This window comes from Bombina bombina, chromosome 1 (assembly GCF_027579735.1).
Source record: "Bombina bombina isolate aBomBom1 chromosome 1, aBomBom1.pri, whole genome shotgun sequence".
Taxonomy (NCBI): Eukaryota; Metazoa; Chordata; class Amphibia; order Anura; family Bombinatoridae; genus Bombina; species Bombina bombina.
This window is the reverse complement of record NC_069499.1, coordinates 1,118,273,230-1,118,292,993: the sequence shown is the minus strand read 5'-3', so window position 1 is coordinate 1,118,292,993 and position 19,764 is coordinate 1,118,273,230. Positions and strand designations below refer to the sequence as shown.

Below are 19,764 nucleotides of genomic sequence, written 5' to 3'. Positions count from 1 at the left end.
TTGTGGATCGGTATGTGAAGGTAAGCATCCTTTAAATCCACTGTGGTCATGTACTGACCCTCTTGGATCATGGGTAAGATTGTCCGAATAGTTTCCATTTTGAACGATGGAACTCTTAGGAATTTGTTTAGAGTCTTTAAATCTAAGATTGGCCTGAAAGTTCCCTCTTTTTTGGGAACCACAACAGGTTTGAGTAGAACCCTTGTCCTTGTTCCGACCGCGGAACCGGATGGATCACTCCCATTAATAACAGATCTTGTACGCAGCGTAGAAACGCTTCTTTCTTTATCTGGTTTGTTGACAACCTTGACAGATGAAATCTCCCTCTTGGGGGAGATAATTTGAAGTCTAGAAGGTATCCCTGCGATATGATCTCTAGAGCCCAGGGATCCTGAACATCTCTTGCCCAGGCCTGGGCGAAGAGAGAGAGTCTGCCCCCCACTAGATCCGGTCCCGGATCGGGGGCTCTCGGTTCATGCTGTCTTTGGGGCAGCAGCAGGTTTCCTGGCCTGCTTGCTCTTGTTCCAGGACTGGTTAGGCTTCCAGCCTTGCCTGTAACGAGCAACAGCTCCTTCCTGTTTTGGTGCAGTGGAGGTTGATGCTGCTCCTGTTTTAAAGTTCCGAAAGGGACGAAAATTAGACTGTCTAGCCTTAGCTTTGGCTTTGTCTTGAGGTAGGGCGTGGCCCTTACCTCCTGTAATGTCAGCGATAATCTCTTTCAAACCGGGCCCAAATAAAGACTGCCCCTTGAAAGGTATATTAAGTAATTTGGACTTAGAAGTAACATCAGCTGACCAGGATTTTAGCCACAGCGCCCTACGTGCCTGTATGGCGAATCCTGAGTTCTTAGCCGTAAGTTTGGTTAAATGTACTACGGCCTCCGAAATGAAGGAATTAGCTAGTTTAAGGACTCTAAGCCTGTCCGTAATGTCGTCTAGCGTAGATGAACTAAGGTTCTCTTCAAGCGACTCAATCCAAAATGCTGCCGCAGCCGTAATCGGCGCGATACATGCAAGGGGTTGTAATATAAAACCTTGTTGAACAAACATTTTCTTAAGGTAACCCTCTAATTTTTTATCCATTGGATCTGAGAAAGCACAGCTATCCTCCACCGGGATAGTGGTACGCTTAGCTAAAGTAGAAACTGCTCCCTCCACCTTGGGGACCGTTTGCCATAAGTCCCGAGTGGTGGCGTCTATTGGAAACATCTTTCTAAATATTGGAGGGGGTGAGAACGGCACACCGGGTCTATCCCACTCCTTAGTAACAATTTCAGTTAGTCTCTTAGGTATAGGAAAAACGTCAGTACTCGCCGGTACCGCAAAGTATTTATCCAACCTACACAGTTTCTCTGGTATTGCAACGGTGTTACAATCGTTGAGAGCTGCTAAGACCTCCCCTAGTAATACACGGAGGTTCTCCAATTTAAATTTAAAATTTGAAATATCTGAGTCCAATCTGTTTGGATCAGAACCGTCACCCACAGAATGAAGCTCTCCGTCCTCATGCTCTGCGAGCTGTGACGCAGTATCAGACATGGCCCTAGCATTGTCAGCGCACTCTGTTCTCACCCCAGAGTGATCACGCTTGCCTCTTAGTTCTGGTAATTTAGACAAAACTTCAGTCATAACAGTAGCCATATCTTGTAATGTTATCTGTAATGGCCGCCCAGATGTACTAGGCGCCAAAATATCACGCACCTCCCGGGCGGGAGATGCAGGTACTGCCGCGTGAGGCGAGTTAGTCGGCATAACTCTCCCCTCGCTGTTTGGTGAAATTTGTTCACATTGTACAGATTGACTTTTATTTAAAGTAGCATCAATACAGTTAGTACATAAATTTCTATTGGGCTCCACCTTGGCATTGGAACAAATGACACAGATATCTTCCTCTGAGTCAGACATGTTTAACACACTAGCAAAAAAACTTACAACTTGGTTATAATCTTTTTTAGCAAAAAACGTACTGTGCCTCAAAGAGGTACTAACGATTAAATGACAGTTGAAATAGTGAACTGAAAAAAACAGTTATAGCATCAAACTTTAAAACAACAAAACTTTTAGCAAAGGTTTGTTCCCATTAGTAAAATAACAATAATTAAATTTGACATAAAAAATACAAAGCAACGTTTTTATTCACAGTCACTATAAGAATTCTCACAGCTCTGCTGAGAGAATTTACCTCCCTTCAAAGAAGTTTGAAGACCCCTGAGATCTATCAGAGATGAACCGGATCATGCAGGAAAAATAAAAGTAACTGACTGGTATTTTTTGATGCGTAGCAAAGAGCGCCAAAAACGGCCCCTCCCTCTCCCACACAGCAGTGAAGAGAAACGAAACTGTCACAATTAAAGCAAAAAAACTGCCAAGTGGAAAATAATGCCCAAATATTTATTCACACAGTACCTCAGCAATGTAAACGATTCTACATTCCAGCAAAAACGTTTAACATGATAAATAGTTATTAAAAAGGATTAGTGACCTTTAACAGAGTAGTTCCGGTGAAATACCATCCCCAGAATACTGAAGTGTATACATACATGTCATTTTAACGGTATGGCAGGATTTTCTCATCAATTCCATTCAGAAAATAAAAACTGCTACATACCTCAATGCAGATTCCTCTGCCCGCTGTCCCCTGATCTGAAGCCTTTACCTCCCTCAGATGGCCGAGAACAGCAATATGATCTTAACTACTCCGGTTAAAATCATAGTAAAAAACTCTGACAGATTCTTCCTCAAACTCTGCCAGAGAAGTAATAACACGCTCCGGTGCTATTTTAAAATAACAAACTTTTGATTGAAGTCATAAAAACTAAGTATAATCACCATAGTCCTCTCACACATCCTATCTAGTCGTTGGGTGCAAGAGAATGACTGGGACTGACGTAGAGGGGAGGAGCTATATGCAGCTCTGCTGGGTGAATCCTCTTGCATTTCCTGTTGGGGAGGAGTTATATCCCAGAAGTAATGATGACCCGTGGACTGATCACACATAACAGAAGAAAACCATATTGGTTTACAGATATAAAGGTGTCTCTGTGCTGATCAAGCAATTATAAGATACATTCCACTCATTCTTGGGCAAAGTAAAATTACATAAAACAGGTCAAATAATGAAAAAAACACTAGAAAGTTGTTTTATCACATAATTTAATGAAAGAGTAGATTGATGGTTAAAAAAAACATTTATACACCAACAGGCATGGCAATGACAAATTATTGTTGAAGGGATGTTGAACCGTAAATAAATGCTAGCTATAAACGTATTCAAAGCAAAGATTGGCCTAGGAAAAATATGTAGATATATTGTTTCAATTATATTAGTTGTTTAAGGATTAAATATATATGTGTAAAAGTTTTTGTTGGCGACAATTAGAGACAGATATAGTACAGGCGATAGTGGAAACCCTGTTAATTAAACAATCCTATATGCCAGGCAGACTTGTTTTCACACACTCGTATTACCTGTTTTATATCAGTCCCTAATTAACTCAGCAGAAAAGATAAGGGGAAACCTAGGTTCAAACATGGCACCCATTACTTTACAGAAAATCAGTGGAACAGAGAAATAAAACAATTGTCAAAAGATAAATTAGGAGACAATTTTTTTTTAAAGAATATTGAAAATATCTTTTTTTCTACTACACAATCATTTTATATTACAATCTTATTTAATGTCCTTTAATTATCATTGTAAGGGAAGTTTTAATCCACTACTTACCTTTCCTCTGAGCTGTACAACCGGGCCAATCCGAAGTCTGCTAACTTGATTTGTCCGCTGCATGTAAATAAGAGAATGTGGTTAATAAAAAACAAAAAATCTAAATTCAAAGATGCTGACATTTTGTTTTCTGCATGTTACCTATTGTTTAGAAGTATGTTTGAGCATTTGATATCTCGGTGGAGGAAATTCTTCTTGTGGCAGTAGTCCAATCCTTCCATCAGTTGTTTCATAAAAGACTTAATGTGGTCCTCAGAAAATTGCACTAATCCAGATTCTAGAAGACCCATAAGGTCATGGTCCATGTACTCAAACACTAAATAAAAGGCACCTGTATTTAAAAAAACAAAAACAAAACAGTTTATATAAAAACTTTACATGTTGCATTTGAGATAAAATATTTTAGTAAATGCGATATGAACACTGAAAAAATTACAACAAACAAGGCAAGCAATGCAGTATTTTATACTTTAAAAATTAAAAAAATTCTGTACACAGTCTTTATGTGCACAGAGACACCAGCTCCTACTGAGACATGTGCACGAGTTGACAGTATATATGTGTCCCATTGTCTTAAAACTGTCGCATGATAGAGGCAGGAAATTGCTCATTTGAAATTCAGAATGTTTGTTATTTCTATGCATTTGTACTGTATTTAATGGACTTTAAAAGAATTATGCCTGAAACTTAAAGGGACATTATACTGTAAAATAGTGTTTCTCTTAATGTGTTAACAATTGCTTTTTTACCAACTGCAGAGTAAAACATGTATGAAAATTAGCTTTTTAAGGTTTATTTGTGTATATTAAAGCTCTGATTTTGTGTTTTGAAGCCACAACCTAATAAAATGGGTTGAGCTTGTAGGCATAATCAGATTTCATTACTATATCACATTGTGCAAATATACCTGCTTCTTTATCTTATATCTGTCCATAAAACAATCACCAGTACTTGGAGAAAACAATGGAAAATCATCATTTTATTACCTTATCTCTGCTATATCCCACTGGGAGTGTAAATTCTTCTACTGGCTGTGTTTACAAAGCTTATCTATAGCTTGGACCTGTGGCAACAAACTTTCAGAATAGGTGGGGATACCACATGCTAAATCAACTATTTCAAATGCCAATATAAGGGAAAAGGAGCTATTTGTAAACAATTTAATACACTCCAGCAGGTAAAGTGGATCATTGGAAACAAATTAAAGGGGAGAAAATTTTTGAGTAAACTGTCCCTTTAAACTCTTGATTTCAAGATAAATATTAGTACAGCAATACAAACCTATAAGGCCATTCACAATTTATGCTTACCTGATAAATTATTTTCTTTCTTGGCAGTGAATCCACAAATTCCATTCATAACCTATGGGAAATACTTCACCTGGCCACCAGGAGGAGTCAAAGAAACCCCAAAGCATTGAAATGTCCCTCCCACTTCCTTTACTCTTTAATTAGTTCAAGCCAAGGATTATTATTATTATTATCAGGTATTTGTAGAGCGCCAACAGATTCCGCAGCGCTCAAGGATAAGGAAAAGTAGAGACACAAGGGGTAAAGAGGTGCTCTAAACCTGCCGCCACTACACTATTTTGGGGTGGGCTTGAGGACTCATTGCCAAGAAAGAAAGAAAAATTTATCAGGTCCACGAATTCCATTCATTACCTATGGGAAATGAATACCTTACCAGTGTAGTCCACAAAAATTTTAGGGAGGGAAAGGTAGATAAGGCATCAATAAATACTAGGCACCGCCACTTGACTAACAGTTTTCCTAAAAGATGCCTCTGCTGAGGCAAAAACATAAAACAAGTAAAACTTAAGTGAAAGTAATTAACGAGACCAGGCTTGCAGATCTGTTAAACTGCAGCCTCATTCTTGAAGGCCCAGAAAGTAGACAACACACGTGTAGAATTTCCCATATTCCGGGATGGAGGCTGCTGACCCACCTATATATAAGCCATGCAAATCAAACTACTGAGGCAGAAGGATAGAACAGGATCTGTGCCTTTCTGACACTTGTGCTTACTAGAAAACAGAACAAAACAAGGAAGATGAATGAAGTAGCATGAAGATAAAACTTTAAAGATCTAACAACATCCAGATTATGCAATAACCTCTCCTTGGTGGAAGGAGGATTGGAACAGACGGAACAACAATTTATTGATTGTGACAAGACAACCTTCAGTAAAATCTCTGTCTTTGTCCGAAGTACAGCCTTATCCGAATGCAACACCAGATAAAGCGTCACACTGGAGAGCAGACAATTCCAAAACTCTGCAAGCAGAGGAAATAGCTAACAGAAACAACACTTTCCCAATTAGTAACTTAATATCAATAGAATGCATATGCTCAAACGGAGCCTGTTGAAGTACTCTAAGAACAAGATTAATGCTCCAGAAGAGCAATTGGCTTGAAAACAGGTCTAATTCTAGCAATAGCTTGAACAAACAACTGAACATCTGGCAAACGAGCCAACCTCTTATGCAACAATACAGTAAGAGCAAATCTGACCTTTATAAAAACTATCCGACAGGCATTTCTCCAAACCATCCTGCAGAAACTGAAGGACATGAAGAGTCTTCACTTTGTGCCAAGGGAATCCACAATAAGCTCACCAAGACAGATAAGCCCCCCACACCTTATGGTAAATAAGTCTGGTAATGGGCTTACGTGCCTGAATTAGAGTAGCAATCACTGTCTCAAAGAAGATGTGAAGCCATCAGATCAGGTGAACTCGCTAAAAATGCCTGGTTTAGAGACCATTCCCTGGAGTGAAGAGTCTGTCTGCTCTGTAAATCCACTTCCCAGTTCTCCACACCTAGAATGTGGATGACTGGTATTTGGAATTGATATGTCTCTGCCCACTGGAGAATACGAGACACTTCCAGCATCGCCAGAGAGCTTTGCGTTCCACCCTGGTGATTAAAATAGGCTACGGTAGTGATGTTGTCCGTTTGAAATCTAATATAATGTACGGAATGTAACTGGGGTCACAACAGTAGAGCATTGAACATGGCCCTTCAACTCCAGAACGGTGAACAATAAAGAATCGCTTCCTCTGGTTGCCAAGTACCCTGAGCTCTCAGAGAGCCCCATACAGCACCTCATCCTGTCAAACTCGCATTGGTTATAATTTCCCAGGATGGGAGCAGGAAACGCATGTCCTGGAGAATGGGTTCCTGACACAGCCACTAGGAGAGAGAACTTCTTGTCTCTGGATCCAGAGACATTACCTCAGAAAGGTCTGAATGATTCCCATTCCATTGCTTGAGCACACAACTGTAGAAGTCTCAGATGAAAGTGAGCAAAAGGAATAGCGTCCAAAGCAGCAACCATAAGATCTACCACACACATGCATTGAGTTACGGAAATGTTGAAGAGTCGATTGAAGCAGACAAGCAGTCTGAACCTTCTCCCTGCGTTGATCTGTGAGATAAATCGGCATGATGATAAAATTTATGATACCTAAAAAGATCACTCATGCTGAGAGTGAGAACTCTTTCCCAGGTTTAGTAGGGATGGTAGTGCGTTTAGCCAGGGAGGAAATGGCACTGACTACCTTAGGAAAAGTATGCCACACGTCAAAAACAAAAACGGGTAACATCTTAAAATTTGGTGAAGGAGAAAATGTTACAACAGATATGATGTCCACCTCCAAAGAAGGCACAGGGAAAACCTCAGGGGTTTTCAACTTCGTTTTAAAGACTATATACAATGTATGTACCTGCTTTAAATATAAAAGGTAATATTCTCAGAGTCCCTTTCAGATTCTCTAGAGGAGTCAGAGGATGAAAGTTCTCCTGAGGTAGTCAAGGAGTCGTCAAAATCAGAAAGTTGCATATGGCTGACTGCAACAGCTCCAACAGAGCTGCTGGTTCTAGATTCAGAGAAACAATGCTTAAACTTTTTCTTTCTTTTACCTGCAACTGGCATAGCACTCAGGGCATCAGAAACCGCTGATTGTAACTTGGCTGCAGAATCATGAGGGAAAGGTCAAAACCCAGAGTGTTTGAGAAACGGGGCCGCAGAGAACAGCATGTGCAGGAATAGAGACAGCCGGTTACAGTTGTACTACTGGCATATCAGGGCATACGTTGGTCTGCGACTCCGCAGAGGCTTCACAGTAATTTTACTCAATTTATTATTTGTGCACCATCAGTGTAATTTTCTCTCTCCATTCCATAGTTCCATAGCTATTTCCCCAAATTTCCTGCCCTAAAGCTTACTTTAATAAATGCTCTGTGGTGTCTCAACACCTCTGTATCGGTAACTGAGCACCCACGCAGCTCCTTCGCTCACAGGACTAGTGTAGCGCACTACACTAGTCTGTGGTGGGATGGTGCCAAAATTGCCTGCGTGGAAGTTTGTAACAGACACTGCTGCAAGTCATGATGAATAGGAGGAGCTCTATTTGACAGCACGAGGCCAAACGTAGCCCCTTCTTACAAGCCACCCCATATCACATGGCAGCGGTGTACCGCTTCTGTGTGTAATATGCCCCCATAAAGCAGTGCAACCTCAAACCTGAAGGCACCTTGATTCCACCGATTGCCCTCTAAATTACTGTGGCAACGAAAGTTATTAGTTAGCCCCTTCAGCTTATGAGGGTCCCCATAAACCAGTCTGCTGACTATCTGGCTGCTTAACCTGTCTCGTTAGGCAACAAGCCATTAAAAAGGGAGGAATAAAAACAAGACTTACCCAGCTTCTGACATCCTGAATAGGTCCAGTAACACAAAGGAAAATCAGTGTAACTAAGACTGTTTGCAAAAAAAGGGAGGATAGCATAAGAACACTGGAAGAGGCATACGAACTTCCCTGTGACATCCAGTAGCTAGCATACACCAAAACTCTACTAGAGAATTACATGGTACCCTGCCTTCGCTTGCAGGAAACAATTGAGGACAATAAAATCAAAATCTTCAGCAGGGCAACTCTCTCTGCCTACCTCCATGAATGAGGCAAAGAACTACTGTGATGGTAGGGGAAGTGGGAGGGATAGTTTAAAGCTCTGTTTGGGATGTCTTTGCCTCCTTCTGGTGGCCAGGTAAAGTATTTCCAATAGGTTATGAATGTTATTTGTGGACTCTTACTGCCATTAGAAAGAAAATACATTTTAACCTCACAACATTAATTTTGACTATATCACCATAAACAGTTATTATATTTGAGTAAAGGGTTTGCAGAGAAAGAAGCCAAGCATAGTTACCTTTATCTTTCTTGAAATCCAGAGCATCCTGTTTGTCTGTAACAATCTCTTTCATATTTACAACGCTGTTGTGAATGAGCTGCCGCAAGATTTTGATTTCACGGATGGCAGTAATAGGGAACCCTTCTTTCTCGTTGTCTAGACGTACTTTCTTTAAGGCCACAAGTTCTCCTAGTAAGACAACAAACTGATTCAGGATGTCAGTTTTTCATAGGTCCAAAGCAATTAAACTACCAAACGACAACAGAATTGTGTAGGTAGGTCAAATATGTTCCAAAAAAACAGTCATGAGAACCAATTATAATATAAAATAACTTAGCAGGCTTGATACAATGGGGGAAAAAGCAACAATGATTCCCACACCTGTATCCTTGTCCTTGGCTTTGTACACTTGCCCGTATGTGCCTTCTCCAATAATACCAATAATATCAAATTTGTCGACACAACGCTTTCCCCAGTCTGTTTCTGTTTGCTTCCGCTCACCATATCGTGGGCAGCAAATTCTAAAGAAGGAAAAAGAAAAAAAAAAAGTAAAAACAAAAAAAAACTAAATTTATGCTTACCTTATAAATGTATTTATTTCTTGACACAATGAGTCCACGGATCATCATTAATTACTGTTGGGAATATCACTCCTGCCCAACAGGAGGCGGCAAAGAGCACCACAGCAAAGCTGTTAAATATCACCTCACTTCTATCCCACCCCAGTCATTCGACCGAAGTAAAGGAGAGAAAGGAAACAACAAGGCGCAGAGGTGTCTGAAGTTTATAAAATACCAACAACCTGTCTAAATAACAGGGCGGGCCGAGGACTCATTGTGTCAAGAAAGAAAGAAATTTATCAGGTAAGCATAAATTTTGTTTTCTTTCTAATGACACGATGAGTCCATGGATTATCATTAATTACTGTTGGGAATCAACACCCAAGCTAGAGTACACAGATGATAAGGGAGGGACAAGACAGGAAACCTAAACGGAAGGCACCACTGCTTGAAAAACCTCTCCCTCAAAAGCGACCTCAGCCGTGGCTAAAAAGTCAAATTTATAGAAGTTTGAAAAAGAGTGAAGAGAGGACCAAGTTACAGCCTTGCAAAACTGTTTCATAAAGGCTTCATTGTGAATGCCCAGGAAGAGGAAACAACCCTCGTAGAAAGAGCCGTTACTCCCTCGGGAGGCTGCTGTCCAGCAGTTTCATAGGCAAAGTAAATGATACTCTTCAGCCACAAAGAAAGAGAAGTAGCCTTAGCTCTCTGTCCCTTACGTTAAACAGAAGGCTGACGAAAATCCTTAGTCGCCTGTAAAAACAGAATTTATGTTTACCTGATAAATTGCTTTCTCCAACGGTGTGTCCGGTCCACGGCGTCATCCTTACTTGTGGGATATTCTCTTCCCCAACAGGAAATGGCAAAGAGCCCAGCAAAGCTGGTCACATGATCCCTCCTAGGCTCCGCCTACCCCAGTCATTCGACCGACGTAAAGGAGGAATATTTGCATAGGAGAAACCATATGTTACCGTGGTGACTGTAGTTAAAGAAAATAAATTATCAGACCTGATTAAAAAAACCAGGGCGGGCCGTGGACCGGACACACCGTTGGAGAAAGCAATTTATCAGGTAAACATAAATTCTGTTTTCTCCAACATAGGTGTGTCCGGTCCACGGCGTCATCCTTACTTGTGGGAACCAATACCAAAGCTTTAGGACACGGATGAAGGGAGGGAGCAAATCAGGTCACCTAAATGGAAGGCACCACGGCTTGCAAAACCTTTCTCCCAAAAATAGCCTCAGAAGAAGCAAAAGTATCAAATTTGTAAAATTTAGAAAAAGTGTGCAATGAAGACCAAGTCGCTGCCTTACATATCTGATCAACAGAAGCCTCGTTCTTGAAGGCCCATGTGGAAGCCACAGCCCTAGTGGAGTGAGCTGTGATTCTTTCAGGAGGCTGCCGTCCGGCAGTCTCATAAGCCAATCGGATAATGCTTTTAATCCAGAAGGAGAGAGAGGTAGAAGTTGCTTTTTGACCTCTCCGTTTACCAGAATAAACAACAAACAAAGCCAAAGTTTGTCTGAAAACCTTAGTAGCTGCTAAGTAAAATTTGAGAGCACGAACTACATCCAAGTTGTGCAACAAACGTTCCTTCTTTGAAACTGGATTAGGACACAAAGAAGGCACAACTATCTCCTGGTTAATGTCTTTGTTAGAAACAACTTTTGGAAGAAAACCAGGTTTAGTACGCAAAACCACCTTATCTGCATGGAACACCAGATAAGGAGAAGAACACTGCAGAGCAGATAATTCTGAAACTCTTCTAGCAGAAGAAATTGCAACCAAAAACAAAACTTTCCAAGATAATAACTTAATATCAACGGAATGTAAGGGTTCAAACGGAACCCCCTGAAGAACTGAAAGAACTAGGTTGAGACTCCAAGGAGGAGTCAAAATTTTGTAAACAGGCTTGATTCTAACCAGAGCCTGAACAAAGGCTAGAACATCTGGCACAGCTGCCAGCTTTTTGTGAAGTAACACAGACAAGGCAGAAATCTGTCCCATCAAGGAACTTGCAGATAATCCTTTTTCCAATCCTTCTCGAAGGAAGGATAGACTCTTAGGAATCTTAACCTTGTCCCAAGGGAATCCTGCAGATTCACACCAACAGATATACCAAATTATGTGGTAATTTTCTGGTTACAGGCTTTCAGGCCTGAACAAGAGTATTAATAACAGAATCTGAGAACCCTCGCTTTGATAAGATCAAGCGTTCAATCTCCAAGCAGTCAGCTGGAGTGGGTCGAACGGACCTAGAACAAGAAGGTCTCGTCTCAAAGGTAGCTTCCATGGTGGAGCCGATGACATATTCACCAGATCTGTATACCAAGTCCTGCGTGGCCACGCAGGAGCTATCAAAATCACCGACGCCCTCTCCTGATTGATCCTGGCTACCAGCCTGGGGATGAGAGGAAACGGCGGGAACACATAAGCTAGTTTGAAGGTCCAAGGTGCTACTAGTGCATCCACTAGAGCCGCCTTGGGATCCCTGGATCTGTACCCGTAGTAAGGAACTCTGAAGTTCTGACGAGAGGCCATCAGATCCATGTCTGGAATGCCCCACGGTTGAGTGACTTGGGCAAAGATTTCCGGATGGAGTTCCCACTCCCCCGGATGCAATGTCTGACGACTCAGAAAATCCGCTTCCCAATTTTCCACTCCTGGGATGTGGATAGCAGACAGGTGGCAGGAGTGAGACTCCGCCCATAGAATGATTTTGGTCACTTCTTCCATCGCTAGGGAACTCCTTGTTCCCCCCTGATGGTTGATGTATGAACTTGGCCCTCGCTAGCTGAGGCCAAGCTTTGAGAGCATTGAATATCGCTCTCAGTTCCAGAATATTTATCGGTAGAAGAGATTCTACCCGAGACCAAAGACCCTGAGCTTTCGGGGATCCCCAGACCGCGCCCCAGCCCATCAGACTGGCGTCGGTCGTGACAATGACCCACTCTGGTCTGCGGAAGGTCATCCCTTGTGACAGGTTGTCCAGGGACAGCCACCAACGGAATGAGTCTCTGGTCCTCTGATTTACTTGTATCTTCAGAGACAAGTCTGAATAGTCCCCATTCCACTGACTGAGCAGGAACAGTTGTAATGGTCTTAGATGAATGCGCACAAAAGGAACTATGTCCATTGCCGCTACTATCAAACCTATCACTTCCATGCACTGCGCTATGGAAGGAAGAGGAACGGAATGAAGTATCCGACAAGAGTCTAGAAGTTTTGTTTTTCTGGCTTCTGTCAGAAAAATCCTTATTTCTAAGGAGTCTATTATAGTTCCCAAGAAGGGAACCCTCGTTGACGGAGATAGAGAACTCTTTTCCACGTTCACTTTCCATCCGTGAGATCTGAGAAAGGCCAGGACAATGTCCGTGTGAGCCTTTACTTGAGGAAGGGACGACGCTCGAATCAGAATGTCGTCCAAGTAAGGTACTACAGCAATGCCCCTTGGTCTTAGCACCGCCAGAAGGGACCCTAGTACCTATGAGAAAATCCTAGGAGCAGTGGCTAATCCGAAAGAAAACGCCACGAACTGGAAATGCTTGTCCAGGAATTCAAACCTTAGGAACCGATGATGTTCCTTGTGGATAGGAATATGTAGATACGCATCCTTGAAATCCACCTTGGTCATGAATTGACCTTCCTGGATGGAAGGAAGAAGTGTTCGAATGGTTTCCATCTTGAACGATGGAACCTTGAGAAACTTGTTCAAGATCTTGAGATCTAAGATTGGTCTGAACGTTCCCCCTTTTTTGGGAACTATGAACAGATTGGAGTAGAACCCCATCCCTTGTTCTCCTAATGGAACAGGATGAATCACTCCCATTTTTAGCAGGTCTTCTACCCAATGTAAGAATGCCTGTCTTCTTATGTGGTCTGAAGACAACTGAGACCTGTGGAACCTCCCCCTTGGAGGAAGCCCCTTGAACTCCAGAGAATAACCTTGGGAGACTATTTCTAGCGCCCAAGGGTCCAGAACATCTCTTGCCCCAGCCTGAGCGAAGAGAGAGAGTCTGCCCCCCACCAGATCCGGTCCCGGATCGGGGGCCCGCATTTCATGCTGTCTTGGTAGCAGTGGCAGGTTTCCTGGCCTGCTTTCCTTTGTTCCAGCCTTGCATAGGTCTCCAGGCTGGATTGGCTTGAGAAGTATTACCTTCCTGCTTAGAGGACGTAGCCCTTGGGGCTGATCCGTTTCTGCGAAAGGGACGAAACTTAGGTTTATTTTTGGTCTTGAAAAGACCTATCCTGAGGAAGGGCGTGGCCCTTGCCCCCAGTGATATCAGAGATAATCTCTTTCAAGTCAGGGCCAAAGAGTGTTTTCCCCTTGAAAGGAATGTCAAGCAATTTGTTCTTGGAAGACGCATCCGCTGCCCAAGATTTTAACCAAAGCGCTCTGCGCCACAATAGCAAACCCAGAATTTTTTCGCCGCTAACCTAGCCAATTGCAAGGTGGCGTCTAGGGTGAAAGAATTAGCCAATTTAAGAGCACGAATTCTGTCCATAATCTCCTCATAAGAAGAAGAATTACTAATAATCGCCTTTCCTAGCTCAAACTAGAAACACGCGGCTGCAGTGACAGGGACAATGCATGCAATTGGTTGTAGAAGGGAACCTTGCTGAACAAACATCTTTAGCAGACCTTCTAATTTTTTATCCATAGGATCTTGGAAAGCACAACTATCTTCTATGGGTATAGTGGCGCGCTTGTGTAGAGTAGAAACCGCCCCCTCGACCTTGGGGACTGTCTGCCATCAGTCCTTTCTGGTGTCGACTATAGGAAAACAATTTTATAAATATGGGGGGAGGTACTAAAGGTATACCGGGCCTGTCCCATTCTGTACTAACAATGTACGCCACCCGCTTGGATATAAGAAAAGCTTCGGGGGGCCCCGGGGCCTCTAAGAACTTTTCCATTTTACATAGTGGTTCTGGAATGACCAGATAATCACAATCATCCAAATTGGATAACACCTCCTTAAGCAGAGCGCGGAGATGTTCCAACTTAAATTTAAAAGTAATCACATCAGGTTCAGCTTGTTGAGAAATGTTTCCTGAATCCGAAATTTCTCCCTCAGACAAAACCTCCCTGGCCCCCTCAGACTGGTGTAGGGGCCCTTCAGAAACCATATCATCAGCGTTCTCATGCTCTACAGAATTTTCTAAAACGGAGCAGTCGCGCTTTCACTGATAAGTGGGCATATTGGCTAAAATGTTTTTGATAGAATTATCCATTACAGCCGTTAAATGTTGCATAGTAAGGAGTATTGGCGCACTAGATGTACTAGGGGCCTCCTGTATGGGCAAGACTGGTGTAGACGAAGGAGGGGATGATGCAGTACCATGCTTACTCCCCTCACTTGAGGAATCATCTTGGGCATCATTTTTACTAAATTTTTTTTATGACATAAAATACATATAGTTAAATGAGAAGGAACCTTGGTTTCCCCACAGTCAGAACACAATCTATCTGGTAGTTCAGACATGTTAAACAGGCATAAACTTGATAACAAAGCACAAAAAACGTTTTAAAATAAAACCGTTACTGTCACTTTAAATTTTAAACTAAACACACTTTATTACTGCAATTGCGAAAAAGTATGAAGGAATTGTTCAAAATTCACCAAAATTTCACCACAGTGTCTTAAAGCCTTAAAAGTATTGCACACCAAATTTGGAAGCTTTAACCCTTAAAATAACGGAACCGGAGCCGTTTTTATATTTAACCCCTTTACAGTCCCTGGAATCTGCTTTGCTGAGACCCAACCAAGCCCAAAGGGGAATACGATACCAAATGATGCCTTCAGAAAGACCTTTCTATGTATCAGAGCTCCACACACATGCAGCTGCATGCCATGCTGTCCTCAAAAACAAGTGCGCCATACCGGCGCGAAAATGAGACTCTGCCTATGCTTTGGGAAAACCCCTAAAGAATAAGGTGTCTAAAACAGTGCCTGCCGATATTATTATATCAAAATACCCAGATAAAATGATTCCTCAAGGCTAAATATGTGTTAATAATCAATCGATTTAGCCCAGAAAAAGTCTACAGTTTAAATAAGCCCTTGTGAAGCCCTTATTTACAATCGTAATAAACATGGCTTACCGGATCCCATAGGGAAAATGACAGCTTCCAGCATTACATCGTCTTGTTAGAATGTGTCATACCTCAAGCAGCAAGGGACTGCAAACTGTTCCCCCAACTGAAGTTAATTGCTCTCAACAGTCCTGTGTGGAACAGCCATGGATTTTAGTTACGGTTGCTAAAATCATTTTCCTCATACAAACAGAATTCTTCATCTCTTTTCTGTTTCTGAGTAAATAGTACGTACCAGCACTATTTGAAAATAACAAACTCTTGATTGAATAATGAAAAACTACAGTTAAACACTAAAAAACTCTAAGCCATCTCCGTGGAGATGTTGCCTGTACAACGGCAAAGAGAATGACTGGGGTAGGCGGAGCCTAGGAGGGATCATGTGACCAGCTTTGCTGGGCTCTTTGCCATTTCCTGTTGGGGAAGAGAATATCCCACAAGTAAGGATGACGCCGTGGACCGGACACACCTATGTTGGAGAAAAGAATTTTAGTGCAGTACCACATCCAGATTGTGTAGAAGACGTTCCCCCTGAGAAGGATTAGGACACAAGGAAGGAACAACAATCTCCTGATTAATGTTCCGGTCTGAAACTACTTTAGGGAGAAACCCTAATTTAGTACGAAAAAAGTAGACTCATACTCCTCATTAATGTTCCGGTCTGAAACTATGCAATACCAAAAGCTCTGAAAATCTACGAACAGATGAAATAGCGACAGGAAACAAAACTTACCAACATAACTTAATATCTAAGGAATGTATCGACTCAAACAGAGCCCCTTGAAGAAATTTAAGAACTAAATTAAGATTCCAAGAAGGAGTAACTGATTTGAATACAGGCCTGATCCTGACAAAACGATTGTACATCTGGGAAGTCTGCCAGACGTTTATGTAACAAAATAGACAAGGCAGATATTTGTCCCTTTAGGGAACTTGCCTATAATCCCTCCAAACTTCTTAGAAAAAGGACGGAATTCTAGGAATCCGAACTCTACTCAAAGAGTAGCCCTTGGATTCACAGCAGTATAGATATCTACGCCCTTTCTTATGGTAAATCTTTCTAGTCACAGGTTTACGAACCTGAATCATGATCACAATGACCAATTCCGAAAATCCACGCTTGGATAAAATTAAGCAGTCAGCTTCAGAGAAACTAGATTTGGACGAAAGAAAGGTCCTTGAATTAGAAGGTCCTTCCTCAAAGGAAGTCTCCAATGTGGAAGAGATGACATGTCCACCAGTTCTCCATACCAAATCCTGCAAGGCCACGCCGGTGCAAGGAGGATCACCGATGCCCTCTCCTGCTTGATTCGAGCAATGACCCAAGGTAGAAGAGCAAACTGAGGAAATCGGTATGTGAGACTGATATTCCAAGGTACAGTCAGAGCGTCTATCAGTACAGCCTGAGGGTTCCAAGACCTTGACCGGTACCACGGAAGCTTGGCATTCTGCCAAGAAGCCATGATATTAAATTCTGACCGGCCCCATTTGAGAATCAGGGTGGAAAACACTTTCGGATGGAGTTCCCACTCCCCCGGGTGAAAAGTCTGCCTGCTTAGGAAGTCCCACATTCCAGGAGTGGACATCTGGGAGGCGATCGCCAACAGACAATTGTGGGTCTCCGCCCACTGAATGATCTTGGCTACCTCTGTCATGGCCAAGGAACTCTGAGTTCCTCCCTGACGGGTGGAGTAAGCCACTGAAGTTAAATTATCCGACTGGAACGTGCTGAACTGGGCCAAAGCTAACTGAGGCCAGGCCAGGAGAGCATTGAAGATTGTTCTCAATTCCAGAATGTTTATGGGTAGAACAGACTCAGACCGAGCCCATGTTCCCTGAGCCTTCAGAGAGAGCCCCAAACTGCTCCCCATCCCAGAAGGCTGGTATCTGTTGTCACAATCACCCAGGAAGATCTGCAAAAGCAGGTTCCCTGGGAGAAATGATCCTGAGACAACCACCAAAGTAGAGATCCCTTGTCTCCTGCTCCAGCTGTAATCGCGGAGACAGATCAGCATAATCTCTGTTCTACTGCCTGAGCATGATTAACTGCAGAAGTCTAAGGTGGAAACAGGCGAACTGGATGATGTCCATTGCCGCTACCATCAGCCCAATTACCTGCATGCACTGAGCCACTGACGATTGAGGAGAGGACTGAAGTGCTAGGCAAGAATTTAAAAATCCTTGATTTCCTGTCTCCTCTCAGAATTTTTTTTTGATAAGGAGTCTATTATGGATCCCAAGAAAACTACCCTTGCAGTTAGAACTAAGGAACTCTCTTCCAAATTCACCATAGAACAAGCTATTATGCTATTGTTCGTTTCCAGGTTGAGCGCTTCTCTCTTTTTATTTATGCAAATTATGACATTTTGGGAAGTCTCCCTAAGTGTGATGCGGGAATCCAGACGTGGACCCGTTGCTCAGTGTGCCTAGAGGGATATGGCTGCACCTCACTGACGAGGCCCACAATAGGCCGAAACTAACGTCTGGGGTTTTGCCGTTTCTCTCGTTCAGAGAAGAATTGCCTGGTATTTCGGGGCTGGACTGCACTGTGAAGTCAGGATCAGACTGATATGCTTCAGGAAAGTTTTTCTCTGTGAAAGGCACATGTTGAGCAAAAAGAGGCTGCTTCTTGGGTGGTAACTAGCCATAGAACAAGCTATTATGCTATTGTTCGTTTCCAGGTTGAGCGCTTCTCTCATTTTATTTAAACACATCAAACCAGTATGCTGCCGTACTAGTGACGTTAACACTGCAGGTAGCCATTGTAAACCCTGGTGTACATACATTCTTTTGAGCGACCCCTCTAACTTGTTATCCATAAGATCTTTAAAGAAACAACTATCCTCTATGGGAATAGTAATCCTCTGACTAGCGTGTAAATTGTCCCTTCCACCTAGGGATCTGTCAGCCAAGACTCCTTAATAGAGTCTGCTATAGGAAACATCCTTTTAATTTAGGAGATGTAGAAAAAGGGATACCCGATTTCTCCCATTCCTTAGCCATAATCTCTGTAGCCCTTTCTGGTACAGGAAATACTTCCACCATGGAGGGCACGTCAAAATACTTGTTTAGTTTTACCGTACTTTTTTAGGATGGACTACGCCGGTAGTGGCGGAGACATCCAGGGTAGCTAAAACCTCCTTAAGTAACGGAGGTGTCCAAGCTTAAACCTGGAGGAACTAACATCAGTATCCGATAAAGGTATTACACCGAGTCTGAAGTTTTCCCCTCAGATACTACCAAAGTATCTACCTCTTCAGGCTTCTGGGAAGAAAAATTTGTAATAGCCACTACTGTATTAGCAACTTTTATTGATTGAAAACATTTCCTCTTGCACTCTCCCTGCAGTATGGGAGAGGCAGACAATGCATCAGATACCGCCTATGACAGATAAGCGATGTCTTGCAAGGTAACTCCAGGTGGAGTTTGAGAGGAAGCGCAGGGCACTGAATGTGTGGGCGATAAAATTTGGGACACTTGAGGAGACAGTTGCGGCATTATTGTACATTGTCATTAGACTCCTGAAGAGCATCCGCCTTAGGAGTTGGTTCAGAAAAAAAAGTCTATCCCTATAATTTAAAGTTCTCTCAATACATGAGGAACAGAAAGGGGATTTGTGGTTCCCCATTGGTATCAAAACATAAGGAACAAGTGACACTTTGCAGTGTCTCTTGGTCCATTCTGACTCACAATGGATTAATTCTTCAAATAAACTTCTTAAATTTTTTAATAAAAATTAAAACAGAAAAACTTTACTGTCTGTTTATATTTTAAAACTTAACTTTTTTATTTTTGTGTGCAGAAAAAGGTTAATTAGGTACACAAAGACTGCAAAACCCCTCTACACCTCAGCTTAACTTTGCTGAGGTGCCTATTAGCCCTTCTGACACCAGTTACATCCTGTCAGTAAAAGATCCGGAACTCAGCTGTACTGTTGTCCTGTCCTAACACATATGTAAGCACTCTGGGGACTCTGCTCCGTTCCTTCCGATAACAGGAAGTGCAGGGAAAGCGGTGTGCAACGCAAATTGGCGCCACACATAGCTCTGCCCATCGTGGGCGTTTCAAAAGGCAATCTTCCGGTCACCATGTTTATTGTAAAGTTAAGCCACCGGGAGTGAACATTCTGTCAAGCCTCTTTATAACCCTTCCGTAACTGCTAGGCAGCTGCTTAGCCAGTGCTATATGAGAACA

The 19,764-nt window shown here is 42.4% G+C and overlaps 1 protein-coding gene across 1 annotated transcript in view; it reads right to left on the bottom strand.

The window, feature by feature from the left end:
• CDK12 (cyclin dependent kinase 12) overlaps window positions 1-19,764 on the bottom strand; it is a 470,679-nt gene that overhangs the window by 346,427 nt on the left and 104,488 nt on the right. Inside the window, exons 4-7 of the mRNA XM_053697993.1 lie at window positions 9,294-9,433; window positions 8,931-9,101; window positions 3,865-4,054; window positions 3,724-3,780 (exon numbers count right to left, since the gene is read on the bottom strand). Coding sequence (XP_053553968.1) covers window positions 3,724-3,780; window positions 3,865-4,054; window positions 8,931-9,101; window positions 9,294-9,433 — 558 coding nt within the window. The remainder of the gene's footprint in view (window positions 1-3,723; window positions 3,781-3,864; window positions 4,055-8,930; window positions 9,102-9,293; window positions 9,434-19,764) is intronic.